Source organism: Staurois parvus, unplaced genomic scaffold, assembly GCF_062004578.1.
Source record: "Staurois parvus isolate SC_StPar_1 unplaced genomic scaffold, SC_StPar_1.0 ptg000068l, whole genome shotgun sequence".
NCBI classification, from domain to species: domain Eukaryota; kingdom Metazoa; phylum Chordata; class Amphibia; order Anura; family Ranidae; genus Staurois; species Staurois parvus.
The window spans coordinates 6,818,850-6,835,664 of NW_028317864.1; the positions used below are offsets into that span (position 1 = coordinate 6,818,850).

General features: G+C 48.9%; 1 protein-coding gene across 1 annotated transcript; it reads left to right on the plus strand.

Moving 5' to 3' along the window:
• The first annotated feature begins 1,368 nt into the window (after positions 1-1,368).
• Positions 1,369-6,045, plus strand: LOC149469518 (uncharacterized). The gene is made up of 2 exons (XM_089668974.1): positions 1,369-1,579; positions 5,152-6,045. Exons 1-2 carry the CDS (start codon positions 1,369-1,371, stop codon positions 5,745-5,747), a joined length of 807 nt encoding a protein of 268 aa, XP_089525100.1. The 3' UTR covers positions 5,748-6,045.
• The last annotated feature ends 10,770 nt before the right edge of the window (positions 6,046-16,815 follow it).

The window sequence follows — 16,815 nt, forward strand, 5'->3', positions numbered from 1 at the left end:
TCTGCATGTCATACTGACAGACAGTATTATTTCTCTTCCCCAGCAGACTCCAAGGGCATTTAAATTAAAGGTACAGTGTTCTGCACTAATATTAAGTCTCTCTGAAGCCTAGAAACACCCTTTTTTAAGTTAAATTCACAGCGAATTTATTCGACTCGAATCGAATATTGTCCACGAATTCGCCGAATCAGTCGAATCGAATTTTTCATTTCTTCGCTCATCTCTAGTGTGGATGAAAATGCTTTGTTGATGTCAGAGGTCAGAGGAGAATGGGCAGACTGGTTGCTCCAACATTCAGATGGTAGGGTCAGAATTTGGCGTAAACCACATGAAAGCATGGATCCATCCTGCCTTGTATCAACAGTTCAGACTGGCAGTGGTGGTGTAATGGTGTGGGGAATATTTTCTCAGCCCTAGCAAGGTGTACATAATAAAGTGGCCGGTGAGTGTGTGTTCAATATGTTGTTTTTTTTATTCAGGTATAGTAATGCCCGTAGCGAAAAAAGGAAAGGAAAATTAGCGCAGGGCAGGCATGACTAGGCCTAGAGTGGGAAGGAGAATAGAAAGGGTTAATGATGTGCCAGGGGGTGTGGAAAAGTATAGCTGGGGGTGCTGGTTGGTGGAGGGAGAGCGTGGGTGGGCTCTGCCGCACCTTAGGGTGGGGTGTCCCGGGGGGGGGGGGCATCATTCGGAGCTGGACGTTGGTGAGTGAGATTCCCTCGCACCCCCCCTACACCAGCATATTGTTAGGGCCTTTTCCCTGGGGGTCTCGGTGCGGTCAGTGGGGCTGTCATGGACGGATTGGTGGCCCAGCTGCGTGAGGCGGGAGCCTCACATGGGATGGAATGGCTGCAGAGCCGGGTCTCTGCCTTTCTGCAGGACCCGGGCTTGTCACAGGACCCGGGCTTATCACCAGAGGGAGAGGGGCGGGAGCGCCCACGTGCTCGGAGGTCTCGGCCTCCGGAGCGCTTTAGTCCGGGCTCCCCCTCCCCCAGAGCTCAGCGCCACACTGGGAGCCCCGTTCCGGACCCTCCGGCCCCGCTGGCAGGGTGCTCCATTTCCTCTGCTCACGGGGAGGCCGGGAGGAATCCCTGGCAACGGCGGAGCACGGCGGGCGGGGTCTCGCGGGGAGGAATCCCCTCCCCCCCGCACGCGCGGCTGAGGAGACAGGATGTCACCGGCTCCTCCACTGACAAGGTGCCTGTCAGGGAGGGAGCCCAACGAGGGAGACGCAGCGCTGCGGCTGCCGGGCTGTCCCCTGCTGCAGCCGGCAGGCCCCCTGGGAAGCATGGAGCGGCGGCTCCGAAGAGACACAGGCAGGAGGGGAGTGCTGCAGGGAGTGTGTCTGGACAGAGCCCGGGGACGTCGATGGGCGTGGCTGGTGCCGGGAGGCGGAGTCGGCAGCAGCACAGCACTCAAGGACCCGTGGCTCCTGGGACTGGGAGGCCATGCAGCCGTCGAGGGGAGGACATGAGATCGGAGGGCGAGCTGTCGGAACCCGATGCGGGGGCGACAGCTGGGCGCTCGGCATCGCTGGACGTGGGTCGCGCGGCTGATGGGACATCTCCTGGGCAGCCTGGTGAGTTACCTTTTTCCTTTTCTTCGGCGCTACGGGACCTGTTGGGGGGCGGGGCCTCGGCGGTGCGGGAGGTAGGCGTTCTAGAGTCGGGTCTCAGGGGGGGGGCTCTGCGATTTGATTTCTGGTCTGCGGACCTTGTTGCAGCAACTTGAGCGGGGCGGTAGTGGGGGCCCTGGGCCTGCTGCCGGCTGGTGGGGAAGGGTTACAGGTCCGAGTGCGGGAAGGGGGGGACGTGCGGAGCTCGGGGGTTTCTCCTCCCTCCGGTTCTGGGCCAGGGGTGGTTGCGGCGGAAACCGATGCTCTGGGTTCCACGGCTTTGGATGGGGGTGCGGGGGTGTCCGGAGCGTTCGGCTTGGTGGATTCGACCAAGTGCGAGGTGTACGTGTGCTTCGAGGGCCCTTTAGGTGCGCACTTACCGTTGGAGGTTCGGGAGAGGATTTGGAGAGGGGAGTATGTGGAGATCTTCACGCTCTTGCCGTTGGAGCGTTTTCCTTTGGAGGGGTTGCATGTTGACGAGGGCAGGCGGGAGGAAGCGGAGAAGCGGCGTTTTCGCTTTATCCCGCGTACTTTTGCGAATTGGATGCAGGCGTGTACGATCATGGCCAGTGTTATTGGGGAGAAGGCTCCTGAGCATTGCTCGGCGCTCTTTTGTTACCTTGACGCCATTAGCGAGGCTCACAGGGTTTACGGTGGGACTGCGTGGCTCCGGTATGATGAGCAGTTTCGGCAGCGGCGGGCTGTTCGCCCTTCATTGCGTTGGGACCATAAGGACATTGGCCTTTGGATGCGCCTCATGACTCCAGCGAGGCCTCCTGGTCCGTTTTTTCAGGGGGGGGGGGCAGTGGTTCATTCTCCCCCGGACAATCGGCCTCAAAGCGTAGGGGCTTCTGTTGGCAGTTCCAGGAAGGCGCTTGTCGTTTCGGAGGGTCCTGCCGTTTTAAGCATGAGTGTTCCGGTTGCGGCGGCTCCCATCCGTTGTCGCGCTGTTTCAAGCGGGGCAGAGGCCCTTCCGGCGAGCATGCGGGTAAGAGGGACGACACCGGTGAGGGTGGAAAGGATGCAGCCTTTCCTAAATAGATATCCTGATCGGGCAGCCGCTGTGCTGCTGGCGGCAGGGTTTTCGAAGGGTTTCCGCATCCCGTGCACTTTGACTTCGGTTCCCCCCTTAGCTCGGAACTTACGGTCGGCCTTGCGGCATGCAGAGGTTGTTTCGGTTAAGTTGCAAAAAGAAATGGGGTTAGGATGTATGGGCGGCCCCTTTGGGGGGTTCCCAAGAAGGAGCCGAATTCGTTTCAGTTAATTCATCACCTGTCTTTCCCGAAAGGGGGGTCGGTGAATGACGCTATCGATCCACAGTCATGTTCGGTGTCTTACACGCCGTTTGACGCGGCGGTTTTCTGGGTTCGTCGTTATGGGCGCGGTTCGCTTATGGCGAAATCGGATGTTGAGTTCGCGTTTCGATTGTTGCCGGTACATCCGGACAGTTTTCGTTTCTTGGGTTGTCATTGGGAGGGCTCGTTTTACGTTGATAAGTGCCTTCCCATGGGGTGTTCCATATCTTGCGCTTTGTTTGAGCAGTTCAGTTCGTTCGTGGAGTGGGTGGTGCGGGATGTTTCCAGGGTCAATTCTGTCATCCACTATTTGGATGATTTTCTTTGTGTGGGTCCGCCAGCTTCCAGAGTGTGCGCAGTTTTGCTGGCCACTTTGCAACACGTTGCTGAACGTTTTGGGATTCCGCTGGCTTTGGACAAGACAGAGGGCCCGGCTTCGGTCATGACTTTCCTGGGTATCGTTTTGGACTCGGATGCAATGGAGTGCCGGCTGCCTGGGGACAAGCTTTTGGCCCTACAAGGGGAAATTGGTGGGGTGCTCGGCAAGCGGAAAATTCAGCTGCGGGCCTTACAGTCGTTATTGGGTAAACTGAACTTCGCTTGTCGCATCCTGCCAATGGGTCGGGTGTTTTGCCGCCGGTTGGCGGTGGCGACGACAGGGATTACTTCCCCATTACATTTTATTCGTTTGACTAGGGAGCATCGGGAGGATTTGCGGATTTGGCACATTTTTTTGGATTCGTTTAACGGACGGGCTTTGTGGATGTCTGGCCCGGTCAGCAATTTTGACTTGGAATTGTTCACGGATGCGGCGGCTTCCGGGGGTTATGGGGCCTTTTTTCAGGGGCGGTGGAGTGCGGCTCCGTGGCCTCCTTCCTGGGTGGCAGCGGGTTTCCTTCGTAACCTGGTTCTGTTGGAACTTTTTCCGGTGGTTTTGGCGGTCGAGGTTTGGTGTGAAAATTTTCGGAATCAGAAGGTTCGTTTTCATTGCGACAATTTGGGGGTGGTTCAGGTCATCAACCGGGTGTCGGCTGCCTCGCGGCCGGTGGTTGGCTTGCTTCGCCATTTAGTGTTGCGTTGCCTGCAGCTGAACGTTTTTATCCATGCGGTGCATCTCCCTGGGGTTGACAACACTTTGGCTGACGCTTTGTCTCGTTTTCAGTGGGACAAGTTCCGAGAGTTGGCGCCGGCAGCGGAGCACCGTGGGGTTCCTTGTCCCGACTGGCTGTGGGAGATTGCCTTGGGGTCGTATCAGGCTGGATCCGGCGGTCGGTGAGTGAGGCGACATGGTCTGCATACTCGACGGTCTGGCGGGAGTGGCTGGACCTGTTACAACAGGTCGATATTGATCCCTGGGGGCCGGAGGTGTGTGTGGCATTGCTGTACTATTTGGCGAGGAATTTGAAGCGGGGGGTGTCTGCTGCGGCGGTGGATCGTCGGTTGGCTGGTTTGGCCTTCTTTTTTAAGTTACAAGGGTGTCGGGATTTTACCAAAGATTTTTGGGTGCAACAGGCTATTCGGGGTTACCGTAGGGCTCATCGCCGTAGGGATTCCCGTCGCCCGGTGTCCTTCGAGTTGTTAGGATCTTTATTTACGCATTTGCGGTCTGTTTGTTCTTTGGACTTTGAAGTGGGCTTGTTTCGGGCGGCTTTTGCGGTGGCCTTCTTGGGGCGTTGCGTATTGGGGAGCTTGTTAGTCCATCCAAATCGGTGCTTGGGGGGTTGTTGGTGGATGATGTTGTGTGCTCGGGCGAATGGGTGGAGGTGTTCATCCGTCGGTCTAAGACGGACCGCTTGGGTCGTGGTGCGCGGGTTCGGTTTCTTGCCCTTCCAGGATCACTAGTGTGCCCGGTGCATGCGGTTCGAGAATTTTTGTCCCGGCGTCCGGTGGGTCAGGGGTCCTTTTTGATGCATGAAGATGGGTCCCCGTTAACTCGTTTTCAATTTGTGTCGGTTTTTCGGAAATGTTTACGGGATGTTGGTTTGGATGCGTCTTTGTATGCTTCACACTCGTTTCGGATTGGGGCTGCTACTGAGGCCGCCCGGTGGGGTTTGTCGGATGAGGCGGTGAAACGGATTGGTAGGTGGGATTCACAGAGATTTCGCCTGTACGTTCGCCCGCATCTGCTGGGGGACTAAGGGTGAATTCCGGGTTCTTTTGGTTGCTGGGGCTGGGGGAGTTTGTACTGTCTCTGTGATGTTTTTTTTTGTTCTTGTGGTAGTTTTTGTTCTTTTATTTCAGATGGAGCGGTTTGCCTGGTATGGATCCTGGGGCACTCCTACGTTTTTTGGGGGGCTCGGCGGGCGGATGTGAGGCCTAATGGCCGGCAGCTGGGATTGGCTAGGCAGGAGGCTTGTGTCCGATGGATAGGTGTGCCGGGGATGTTGTGGGGTCGTGTGGTACCTGAGGTGCGGCGTTTTGCATGCCTGGATAGACCGCCGGATGTTTTGGTGCTTCATGCGGGTGGCAACGATCTAGGGGTTAGGTCCATGCAGGAGCTGGTGCGGGATGTTAAGCTGGATTTTCTTCAATTACGACGGGATTATCCAGAGATGGTGTTGGTGTGGTCGGACATGGTAGCCCGGACCTCTTGGCGTTTGGCGCGGTCGGTGGAGCGGCTCAATAAGGCTCGGATCAAGGTCAACAAGGAGGTGGGGCACTTCTTTGTTCGGAATGGGGGGTTGGTGGTCCGGCACTTCGAGTTGGAGGTAGATACTTGGCGGTATCTGCGGAGTGATGGGGTTCATCTCAATGCGGTTGGCACGGATTTATGGTCTCTGGGTTTGCAGGACGGAGTTCAGAGAGCTGTTCGTTTGTGGTGGGGCACGCATGGGTAAGGGCTTACCCAGCGTGCTGTGGCGGTTGTTGGTCTTGGAGGCGGTTCTTATCTTGGAGGTACAGATAATGGTGTGGGAACCATCGGTGGTATGGTGTGCCCGGGGACATTCCAGTTAACCAAGGTTTAACTGGAAGGTGGTGGTGCTGCACTGCGGACGGTATGGTTGTCTCCGAGCTGGTTGGTTGCGGCTGGAGGCCTTTGTGTAATATGGTTGTCCGCAGGTGCATTTCAGATCATTTTTGTGGGGTGCCTTCGAAGACCAACAACAACAACTCTGTATGTTTCTGTTATAAGGAATGGTTGGTGTTAAAATGTTTGTTAATAAAAGGCCATGTTGGCCATTTACTCCAAAATCGGTGTCATGGTTTTTATTTAAGTATAGTAAGGGGGGGGGATTTGGATGACCTATCTCTGGTGCTCTAGTCAAGTAATGCCCGTAGCGAAAAAAGGAAAGGAAAATTAGCGCAGGGCAGGCATGACTAGGCCTAGAGTGGGAAGGAGAATAGAAAGGGTTAATGATGTGCCAGGGGGTGTGAAAAGTATAGCTGGGGGTGCTGGTTGGTGGAGGGAGAGCGTGGGTGGGCTCTGCCGCACCTTAGGGTGGGGTATCCCGGGGGGGGGGCATCATTCGGAGCTGGACGTTGGTGAGTGAGATTCCCTCCCGCCCTCCCATATTATAGGGAGTATTGTGTTCCTCTCGGGGGAAAAGGGGGTTATTTCGGTCTTGGGCGGTTGTTGGTCTTGGAGGCGGTTCTTATCTTGGAGGTACAGATAATGGTGTGGGAACCATCGGTGGTATGGTGTGCCCGGGGACATTCCAGTTAACCAAGGTTTAACTGGAAGGTGGTGGTGCTGCATTGCGGACGGTATGGTTGTCTCCGAGCTGGTTGGTTGCGGCTGGAGGCCTTTGTGTAATATGGTTGTCCGCAGGTGCATTTCAGATCATTTTTGTGGGGTGCCTTCGAAGACCAACAACAACAACTCTGTATGTTTCTGTTATAAGGAATGGTTGGTGTTAAAATGTTTGTTAATAAAAGGCCATGTTGGCCATTTACTCCAAAATTGGTGTCATGGTTTTTATTTAAGTATAGTAAGGGGGGGGGGGGGATTTGGATGACCTATCTCTGGTGCTCTAGTCATGCTAAAACAAAGGCCTACACCAATCACTTTTGTAATAATCTGGTGATCTGTCAACTTCTTTTGTTTGCATGTGTGTAATGCAGGAGAGCTACAGTATACCTAAACATACCTACTGATCTAAGGCATTTTTACTTACAGAATACCTGAGGTAGGAAAGTATAGGTGAAACAACCCTCTGGAGACACCAGATATTGAATGCACATGCTCAATTCAACTGCCAGATATGTGCGGTTCATTTAGTTCCAAATCAAAATTCAGACAAAATGTTTGCAATTCGGAGATTCGGATGTATCTGAATGTCTGAATTACAACAGTAACAAATTTCACCAAATCCAAAATACATTTTAAAGAAATACAACAAAGTTCATTAGTTGCATTTGGATGTTTGAAGCATGCGAATAGAAGTAATGAACTGAATTGTTTCGATAATAGCTGGTTGTTAAGGAGTGGCCAGCTGGTCACTGTGTCATTAGCAACCATGACTCATCTGCTGTCAGGTAACCCCAGGCCAAAATTAAAAAGAAAAATGCTGTGGGGTCCCCCCACCCCATGGCTAAGCTCACTCCAAAATAAAAAAAAAATGGCGTGGGGCCCAAAATCTGGCCAGGAAAAGGGGGGGCGAGCAAGTTCCCCCCTTTTGAACCATACCAGGCCACATGCCCTCAACATGGGGGGGCTCCCTCTCAAAGCACCTTGTCCCCATTATTTTATAAAGGAATATACACAAGGGCGTCTTCCCCACAACCATGGGTGGTGGTTCTGGGGGTCTGCAGGCAGGGGGCTTATCAGAATCAGAAAGGCCCCTTTACCATGAGGGCCCCAGATTCCACCACACCTATGTGAATGAGTATGAGGTACATAGTACTCATACTCATACACCACAAAAAGTATCAAAAATAAAATTACAAAGACAGTTTTTGACAGGTCCTTTATAAAAAATAAACCCCCCCCAAAAAAAAACAACATCCCCCAAACTAAATCCAGTGCCAATCATGATGAACACCGGCCACTGACCTGAAAAACTTGCTTCCCAGCGACTGAAAGCTTCGATTCCAATTGTTAGAAAATAAACAAAGAGGTTGGGTCACCAATGACAGCATGTGACCCCGCCCCTCTGTTTATTTATGGGTGCTAGGCACCCGCCAACAGCTCTGGTTCCCAGTGCCGATGGTAAATAGACAAAAGGGGTGGGTTACCCACTGTTTTTATTTATGTTTTACGGCTACAATCACCTCAAGCACCCTTTTTTGGTGAATGAGTTGGAGTAATATGTACCCCAGACTCATTTACACTGGTGGGGCCAGGATCTGGGGGGCCCCTTTTTAAAGGGGGCTTCCAGATTTTTATAAGTCCCAGCCTGCACACCCCCACAAGCACCACCAAGGGTTGTGGGGAAGAGGCCCTTGTCCCTATCAACATGGGGACAAGGTGCTTTTGATAGGAACCCCCTGCCCCAAAGCACCCCTCCCCCCCAAGGTGAGAGCATGTGGCCTGGTATGGTTTGGGGGGGGGGGCTTGCTCCTCCCCCCTTTCCTAGCCTGCCTAGCTGCATTCTCGGACAAGGGTCTGGTATGGATTTTGGGGGGGACCCCCACGCTGTTTTTAATTTTTTGTTTACTGTCAGCAAGGAATCCCTCCCGCTGTCAGCAGATGAGTCATGGTTGTTAAGGAGCTGGCCATCCCCTTGCTCCCTAACAAACATCTATTCTTAACAATGAATTTGGATCAATTTTTGGTTCTATTCAAATACTTCTGAAACATTTGAAAATGAAACAAAATTAGTAACTTAACAAACTGATACAAATTTTTTGTTCTACACGTGTCTACCAATCACCCAATGAAAGCAGGACCATAGACATACCTTACCATCATAATCGTTCATTTGAATGCAAAGAGGCAGGAGCTCACTGATTGACTTTCTCAGTTGTCTATAACATTGCAGAGAGAAAGGAGATGGCTGGTTAGACTTAGAGTGATCTCCTCAATCATTCATGTAAATACAGAGAGTGATGGAGACCAGTTGGACGCGAATGATCTTCTCAATCATTCATGTGACTGGAGGGAGGAGATCACCTGTGCTGGCGGATGCAGCGGAATGATTTGAGCTAAGGTACCAGAACGATTTTAAAACAACCTTTTCACTAGGAAACAAAGTTCCAATAAAGGTAACCTATAAAAGAATAACAATAATTATATTTATTTGATTTGCTGCACTTGACTTAAATTTTCACTCTCTTGCAAATCTACATCTGCTACTGGAATCTGGAAACTTCCAGGTCTGTCAGATGCCTGCAGCCCCACTGCATCTTCTGGTTCAACTTGCTGGCCGCCATGCTACTAGTGTGTCCCTGTCTAGTGAGAGGTCACTTGCTGTAAGTCCTTCCATTTGGCTAGAGCTACATAGGATTTGTAGTAGTTCAGTGATGCTACTAAAATTGGCAGGAGTACCAACTGATCACCAAATAAATGGAGTAAGGGGCTTAAGCAACTAGCTCAGGGAGAACCACAGTGATAACACTGGTTTTGTAACCTGTCCGATCAACCCCTCTACTAACTCAGCTGCCAGTGGATCAGAGGCTCCCCATAGACATCTCATCATTGTTCAATCCATCAAAAAAATGGCCAGGCTGGCTGACCTTTAGACGTTTCTTTGGATATCCAAAGATATGAGATAGAGTCTCATGAAAGCCCACCCTGACACACTTTTCCTCACCTTTTTCTATGCTTCCACATGGTTCTATTCCTCCATCAGAGCTGGAAGTCAAACCCTGTGTAACTTCTAGGTCACATATCCCCCCCATGAACGGAGAAACCAGACATCTGCAGAGGGCTCAGATGGCATGGGGAAGTGTCAGGAGTTGGACGGTGGGATTTCAAAAATTATGTAACTTTGTCCTACAGCAGGAGAGGGCAACTGCGGCCCTCCAGCTGTTATGGAACTACATGTCCCATGAGGCATTTAAAGCTGACAATTGCATCATGACTCACAGAGACATGATGGGGCTTGTAGTTCCACAACAGCTGTAGGGCCATAGTTTGCCCACTCCTGTCCTAAAGTGACAGAATCTATTACAGTCACTAGTAAGATTCTAGAGTGCCTTGTGAAAGAGACAGGAGAAAAAAAACAATAAAAAAGACGTCAGGGCTGGTGCTTCCACTAGGCAAACTAGGCAGCCGCCTAGGGTGCACTGCCACCTAGCACTGGCCGGCACTCTCTTTGTGTGGCCTATAAACCTCTTGTATGAATTCTTCATTTCTTTGCAGAGATCCCCTCTCCTCATACACAGGGAATGATGGTATCTTTACTCTGCACAATTGTCTCACAGTCTGTCCACACAAATGACCATTTAGTACCTTCTTCTACACAGCTGAAGTGGTGTGCTCAGGTTGCAGGGTTAACCCTATGTGATGTGTATGAGAGGAAAACGGTGTAGTGCTGGGAGGCCACCTGTCCTCACTGAGAGCCGCAGCCTTAACTCTGCACTGGAGCCATCAGAGGAGAGCCTAGCCTGGGAGAATGGCGGGTCATAGAGGTGATGGGAGGAGAAGGGGGGTGGACAATGATCAGGGTGAGGGGAGCGGATACTGTTTGATCACGTGGGACGTTGCCACATCATGAATGATCCTTAGGCTGAGGGGAGGAAGAAAGGACAGAGGAAGATGCCGGGTGTCTGGGGCCAATGTAGCAGCTGAGCTGCGGCTCCTTCCAGTGTTCCTCTCAGACTAAGTCCCTTACTGTAAGCCGACTGGTGGCTGCTGATCACCATAGAGTTTTGTAACTATCTTTTTTTCTCCTTTCTCTGGTTGGTTAATAAATGTATTTATATTTGGTTAATATATATTTTTTCTTTAATATTGTTGCTGGTGACATCTTAAAGCACTTATTTTTGCAAACTAAAAGAAATGTAGCAGTTTCATGTTTTGTTGATTCAATATTTTCTACTGTTTTTAATTTATTTTTTTCTTGGGGGGGCACATGTAACTGGTCTTACCTAGGGCGCAAAATAGTCTGGCACTGTAAGAAGTTACCCAGACGAGGAGCTATGTGGAATCTGGCTGCAGCAGAATACATACAATTCTGTAAATTGAAAGGACCTTCTAACTTTAATGTGGCTGTGGTGTTCCCCGCCTTGCATTAACAGGTCACTGAATTACTCCACTTTTTATTGCTCTTGGAATTGCTCTTTAAGGCATATCTCCCAGTGTGTCATAACAGAAACTGCATTTTTCCATCTTCGATAATCCCCCTCCTACACTTTCTTACATCAGTTTATTGCAAGATTTGGTCCAGAGATCTTTTCTATGATTTGGCAGACAGGCTGTCCTTTCTATGAGTTAGAAGAGATATTCAAATCTGACAATAAAGTATCTAATTCCGTGAACAAAAATGTAATATATTGCAGCTTATCAGACCTTAGATGTGGCAGCTGCATTAGTTTTCTTTTTATAGATCTTTTTTCCTTTGTTTTCAATTGGTGATCTTTCCAGTAATGCACTTTCTGTCCTAGGATGAGATTGTTCACTCACTGTATTCACACCTCCCACTTCTCTTTTCTCTATATAATGGGTCAAAGTGTTTTGTAATGCACAGAAAGATCTGGGAACAATGCTAACTGATACCAGCACAGCATAGGCAGAGAGCACAGGTAATAAGTGTTTTCTATACTGTACATCTGTTCCATAAGTGCAGAAACCCAGTGCTATACTGGGCAGCACAGTGGCTAAATGGTTAGCACTTCTGCCTGGCAGTACTAGCGTCAGTTCAAACCACAGCACCACCTGCCTGGAGTTTGCATGTGCTCCCTGTGCCTGCGTGGGTTTCCTCCCACACTCCAAAGACATGCTAGTAGGTTAATTGGCTCCTGCCTAAATTGGCCCTAGTATGTGTATGTATGAATGTAAGTTAGGGACCTTAGATTGTACGCCCCTTGAGGGTTAGGGACTGATGTGAATGTACAATATATATGTATGCATATGCAATTTATTGCATAAATTGACAACTCTATATAAATACCATAAATAAAGATGCAGTAGACTAGCTGCAAATGAAGCCACATATTGTGGTGATATCATCCTCTACCTATTGCACCATATTACACTCCCAATTTTCTGAGATGGGAACAAGGGACACCTATTGGCAAAAAGATGTAGGCATAGGACACAACCTTTGCCACGCACCCTGAAGGAGAATTATAAAAAAAAAATGATTGGTTAAACCCACAAGTGCTCTTTTTTAGCACTCTTATTGCTTTACATTGGCTTTTGACATTTAAATATGCAGCAATTTATAAATTGGATGAAAGTCTTAGCCCTGTAAAATAATTTTTGATTGATAAATAGTACCTTTTATATACAGCTACAGCATATAGATCAGACCAAAATGAGGGATAAATGAGGAGGAAAGAGGGACAGATTTACTTTGTTCCAAATGAGGGGAAGCCTCTCAAAATCAGGGACAGTTGGGAGCTATGCACATACGTTTATGTAAACTTTCACACGTTTCTGTCCTGTAGGGGAATTTTAAGATTTCTGCTCTCGGTACATGTCACCAAAGACTTTCTTAGCTAGTCATGTGTGGAAGCCCAAAGGCTCTGTACAGGAGCCACAAAAGTCATGCTTGGAATTCCCCAGGCTTTCTACAGAAGCCACAAGACTCTTATACAGAAGCCCCCAGGCTTCCCACAACAACTTCAAGAGTAATGTGTGGAAGTCCTATGTGGAGATCATTAGGCACCATACAGCAACCATGGAAGTCAAATATAGAAGTCCCCAGACTCCTTACAGTAGCCACAAGAGGCATGTAAGCAAGTCCTCAGGCTTCCTACAGCAGCCACAAGGTGCATGTTTGGAAGTTCTCAGGCTCCCTACAGAAGCCACAAAAGTCACAATTGAAGTACCAGGGTTTCCTACAGCTACAATAGTTATGTGTGGGAGTCCCCAGGCTCCTTACAGCAGCCACAGGGGTGCTGTATGGGAGTCTCTAGGGTCCTTATAGCAGCCACAAGAGGCATGTATGGAAGTTCCAAGGCTCCCAACAGCAACCACAAGAGTCATGTTCGGAAGTCCTTATGATCCCTAGATTGGCATAGTGGGAGTTCCCACTTGGGCTTCAACCAGTGCCCAGCTCAGGGAAAAGTGCTTGAGGGCCGCTGGATTTCTCTGGGTTACCCTAAGCTCTGCACAGCCAGGCAACATGCATTTTCCACATGTTCTCTCAGAGTCATTACAACAGTCGTTGAGCTTGTTTTTGTTGTTTTAGGTTAACAACTTGGACGGGTTCTAGTGGTATATGGGATGCCCGAGGAACTGTAAAACTTTGAGGACAACTTCTTCAGCACCTGTAAAAAATGTGGAACAAAAACCAGCAAGCAGCACTGAGTCCCCTTTGGTGAACCTCCTCAGATCACAGATGAAACTCTCCTCATCCACCTGGCTGTCCTGAGAGTATCCCTGGGCAAGGGTTTCCAAGATCTACAGCTGAAATGAGAACTAGTTGTGTATTGCACCTGGCCACCGCCTCCCTTCTGTGGCCCAAGGTGTGTAGAAGTACTCACACTGCCCTTTTCCTGTAGCTTAGTGGTTTGCAGTTGCTGTCAGGCCTTACGCTGGGCTGGCTCCTTCTCTGCTTACAGGCTGTCCTCCCTAGGATACTTTAGGCCCCCTCCCAGGCTCCACACTCCAGCACCTTCCTTCAGTCTATCTTCCACCTGACTCCAACAACAACCCTGTGTTCAGGATCTCTCTTACATTTCAAGGCTGTCCAGTCACCATGCCAGGCCTCCTGCCTGGAGATTGGCCAGGTTCCCCTAAACATGCAAATCCAACCCCCCTCTTCCAGAATGTTCCAGCAGTCTCTATAAGGGTGGGAGGGCTCCAGAAGCCCTGGTCTGTAGAGCCTCCCAGCCTTACTGAGGTACCCTCAATGCCTCACTACCAGGCTGACTCATCCCAGGCTTCTAACAAACCTCTGACTTACTACAAAATTCCTATCTACCTAAAGGGTGCTAAAGTTATACACCCCCAAACAATTATCTTTTCACTTTAAGAATTACTATAATTTAATTGCAATGAGACTCATGTACATGATTAATTTAATCTTATTGTTATAAATCAGCCTGGTATTGAACCTGAACTTTTTCCACACAAAGTAAAGTAACAGATTTACTTTACTATGTGGACCTTAGGGGTACTTACCTTCCCCAAATGCCTCTCCTGCCCAACCCTCAGCCATCCCACTCAAGAAATACCCTTCTGGTGACACTTCCCTTCTGTTGGCTAGCCATCCACAATGTAGGATGGCCAATCACCAGGTTCGGCACTGCCACATGGGAGCAGAGGGAGAATGTGCATAACTCTGTGTATGTTTCCATTTGTTTAGAAGTTACAGAATGGCCAATAAATGAACTAGTATGGGGCAATTTTCAGGATACAGACATTTCATATAACATTGTGGTAAATTAGCAAAAAAACATAGACCATGATCTATTTATACATTTTTTGACAGAGCTTGCTCCCATCATTCACTTCACACATTTTTCCAATTGAATCCAATTAGAAAAATGTGTGAATTTTGGGAGAAAGCTGCATTTTTTACAAATCAAAACAAATGTGTTTAGTACTTTCTGAAAATGGAATGAACCCATGACCTAACAAGATCAGGTGTCAGCTTTTACCTAATCTATACAAAAACAATTATCTGTGCACCCCTTGTAGCCCACAGTAGTTCCAATGAGCCTATGCAAATAGTGTCCTCCTCAAGGCTAATATTTACATCTCCAACCTCCTCGCCACATGGAAACGGCCAGTTCTCTATACGGGTCACTGCATTGTCCATCGCAGTTAGCCCCTATTCTCCGCACTCTACAGAAGTGGAAATATTCCGGGAGAGCTCAGGACAGTATATTGTACATTCACATCAGTCTCTGCCCTCAAGGATCTTACAAGCTAAGGTCCCTAACTCACATTCATACATACACATACTAGGGCATGCCTTTGGGGTGTGGGGGGAAATCCATGCAGGCACAGGGAGGATATGTAAACTCCAGAATCAAGGTGGATAGTGGAATCCACACAATTATCAAAATTCAGCTGGTCTCTGCTGAGCCTTTCGATCCATCTATGGCCAGCTTATGGCCTGGTTCACACCTATGTGTGTTGCACTTGATGCATTTACTGGAGCATTTTGTGGTGCATTTTTGAACATATACTTTTTTGATTCATTAGAGGAGCTGGTACACACAATGATGGACATCAAAACTCCTAGGTGGCCAGGAACATAGTTGGGAGATCTTACTGTTGAGAGCACCCAGGACACACAAAAAGACAGGAGCTGACTCCAGAATCCACCTACAGTTGCAAGAAAAAGTATGTGAACCCCTTGGGATTACGTGGAGTTCTGCATGATTTGGGCATAAAATGTGCTCTGAACGTCATCTAAGTCACAACAATAGAAGAACACAGTCTGCTGAACATAATACTACACAAACATTAGATGTTGCCATGGTTTAATTGCACATAACATGTAAACATTCACAGTGCAGGGAGGAAAGTATGTGAACCTTTGGACTTAACTGGTTGACCCTCCTTTGGCAGCAATAACCTCAACCAAACGTTTCCTGTAGTTGTAGATAAGACCTGCACAACGATCTGGAGTAATTTTGGACCACTCCTCTCCACAAAACTGTTTCAGTGTAGCAATGTTCTTGGGATGTCTGGTGTGAATCCCTCTCTTAAGGTCATGCCACAGCATTTCAATCGGGTTGAGGTTAGGACTCTGACTGGGCCACTCCAGAAGGCGTATTCTGTGCTGTTGCAGCCATTGTTTTGTTAAATTACTTGTATGCTTTGGGTCATTGTCCTGTTGCATCACCCATCCTCTGCGGAGCTTCAGTTGGCGGACAGATGGTCGTACGTTTTCCTGCAAAATGTCTTGATAAACTCTGGAATTCATTTTCCCATCAATGACAACAATCCGTCCAGGCCCTGAGGCAGCAAAGCAGCCTCAAACCATGATGCTCCCTCCGCCATGTTTTACAGTGGGGATGAGGTTTTGATGTTGGTGTGCTGTGCCTTTTTTTCTCCACACATTGAGTTGTTTGGGAAGAACACACAACACTATCTTGGTTTTATCTGTACACAGCATATTTTGCCAGTAGTGCTGTGGAACATCCAGGTGCTCTTTTGCAAACTTCAAACGTGCTGCAATATTCTTTTTGGACAGCAATGGCTTCCTCCGTGGTGTCCTCCCATGTACTCCATTCTTGTTTGTTTTCCTTATTGTAGATGTGTCAACAAAAATGTTAGCATGTGCTAGAGATTTCTGTAGGTCTTTAGCTGACACTCTGGGATTCTTCTTTACCTCATGCAGTATTCTGCGCTGTGCTCTTGCAGTCATTTTTACAGGACGACCACGCTTAGAGAGAGTAGCAACAGTGCTAAACTTTCTCCATTTGTAGACAGTCTGTCTTACCGTGGACACATGAACATCAAGGCTTTTGGAGATACTTTTGTAACCCTTTCCAGCTTCATGCAAGTCAACAATTCTTGATCGTAGGTCTTCTGAGAGCTCTTTTCTGCAAGGCATGGTTCACATCAGACAGTGCTTCTTGAAACCAGTAAACCCGAAACAGGTGTGTGTTTTTTAAGGGCAGGACAGCTGTCAGCAACACATCCAATATCATCACACTGATTGGAGTCAAGGTTGGCTCACTCCTGGCTCCAATTAGCTCTGGGAGAAGTCATTAAGCTAGGGCCTCACATACTTTTTTCTCCCTGCACTGTGAATGTTTACATGTTATGTGCAATTAAACCATGGCAACATCTAATGTTTGTGTAGTATTATGTTCAGCAGACTGTGTTCTTCTATTGTTGTGACTTAGATGACGTTCAGAGCACATTTTATGCCCAATTCATGCAGAACTCCACGT

Bases quoted from the DNA above. Each gene is read 5' to 3' on its own strand.
- LOC149469518 (XM_089668974.1), top strand. From the start codon at position 1,369: ATGGGCGTGGCTGGTGCCGGGAGGCGGAGTCGGCAGCAGCACAGCACT. The intron at 1,580-5,151 runs GTGAGTTACCTT...CTTTTATTTCAG, and splicing joins GACATCTCCTGGGCAGCCTG to ATGGAGCGGTTTGCCTGGTA.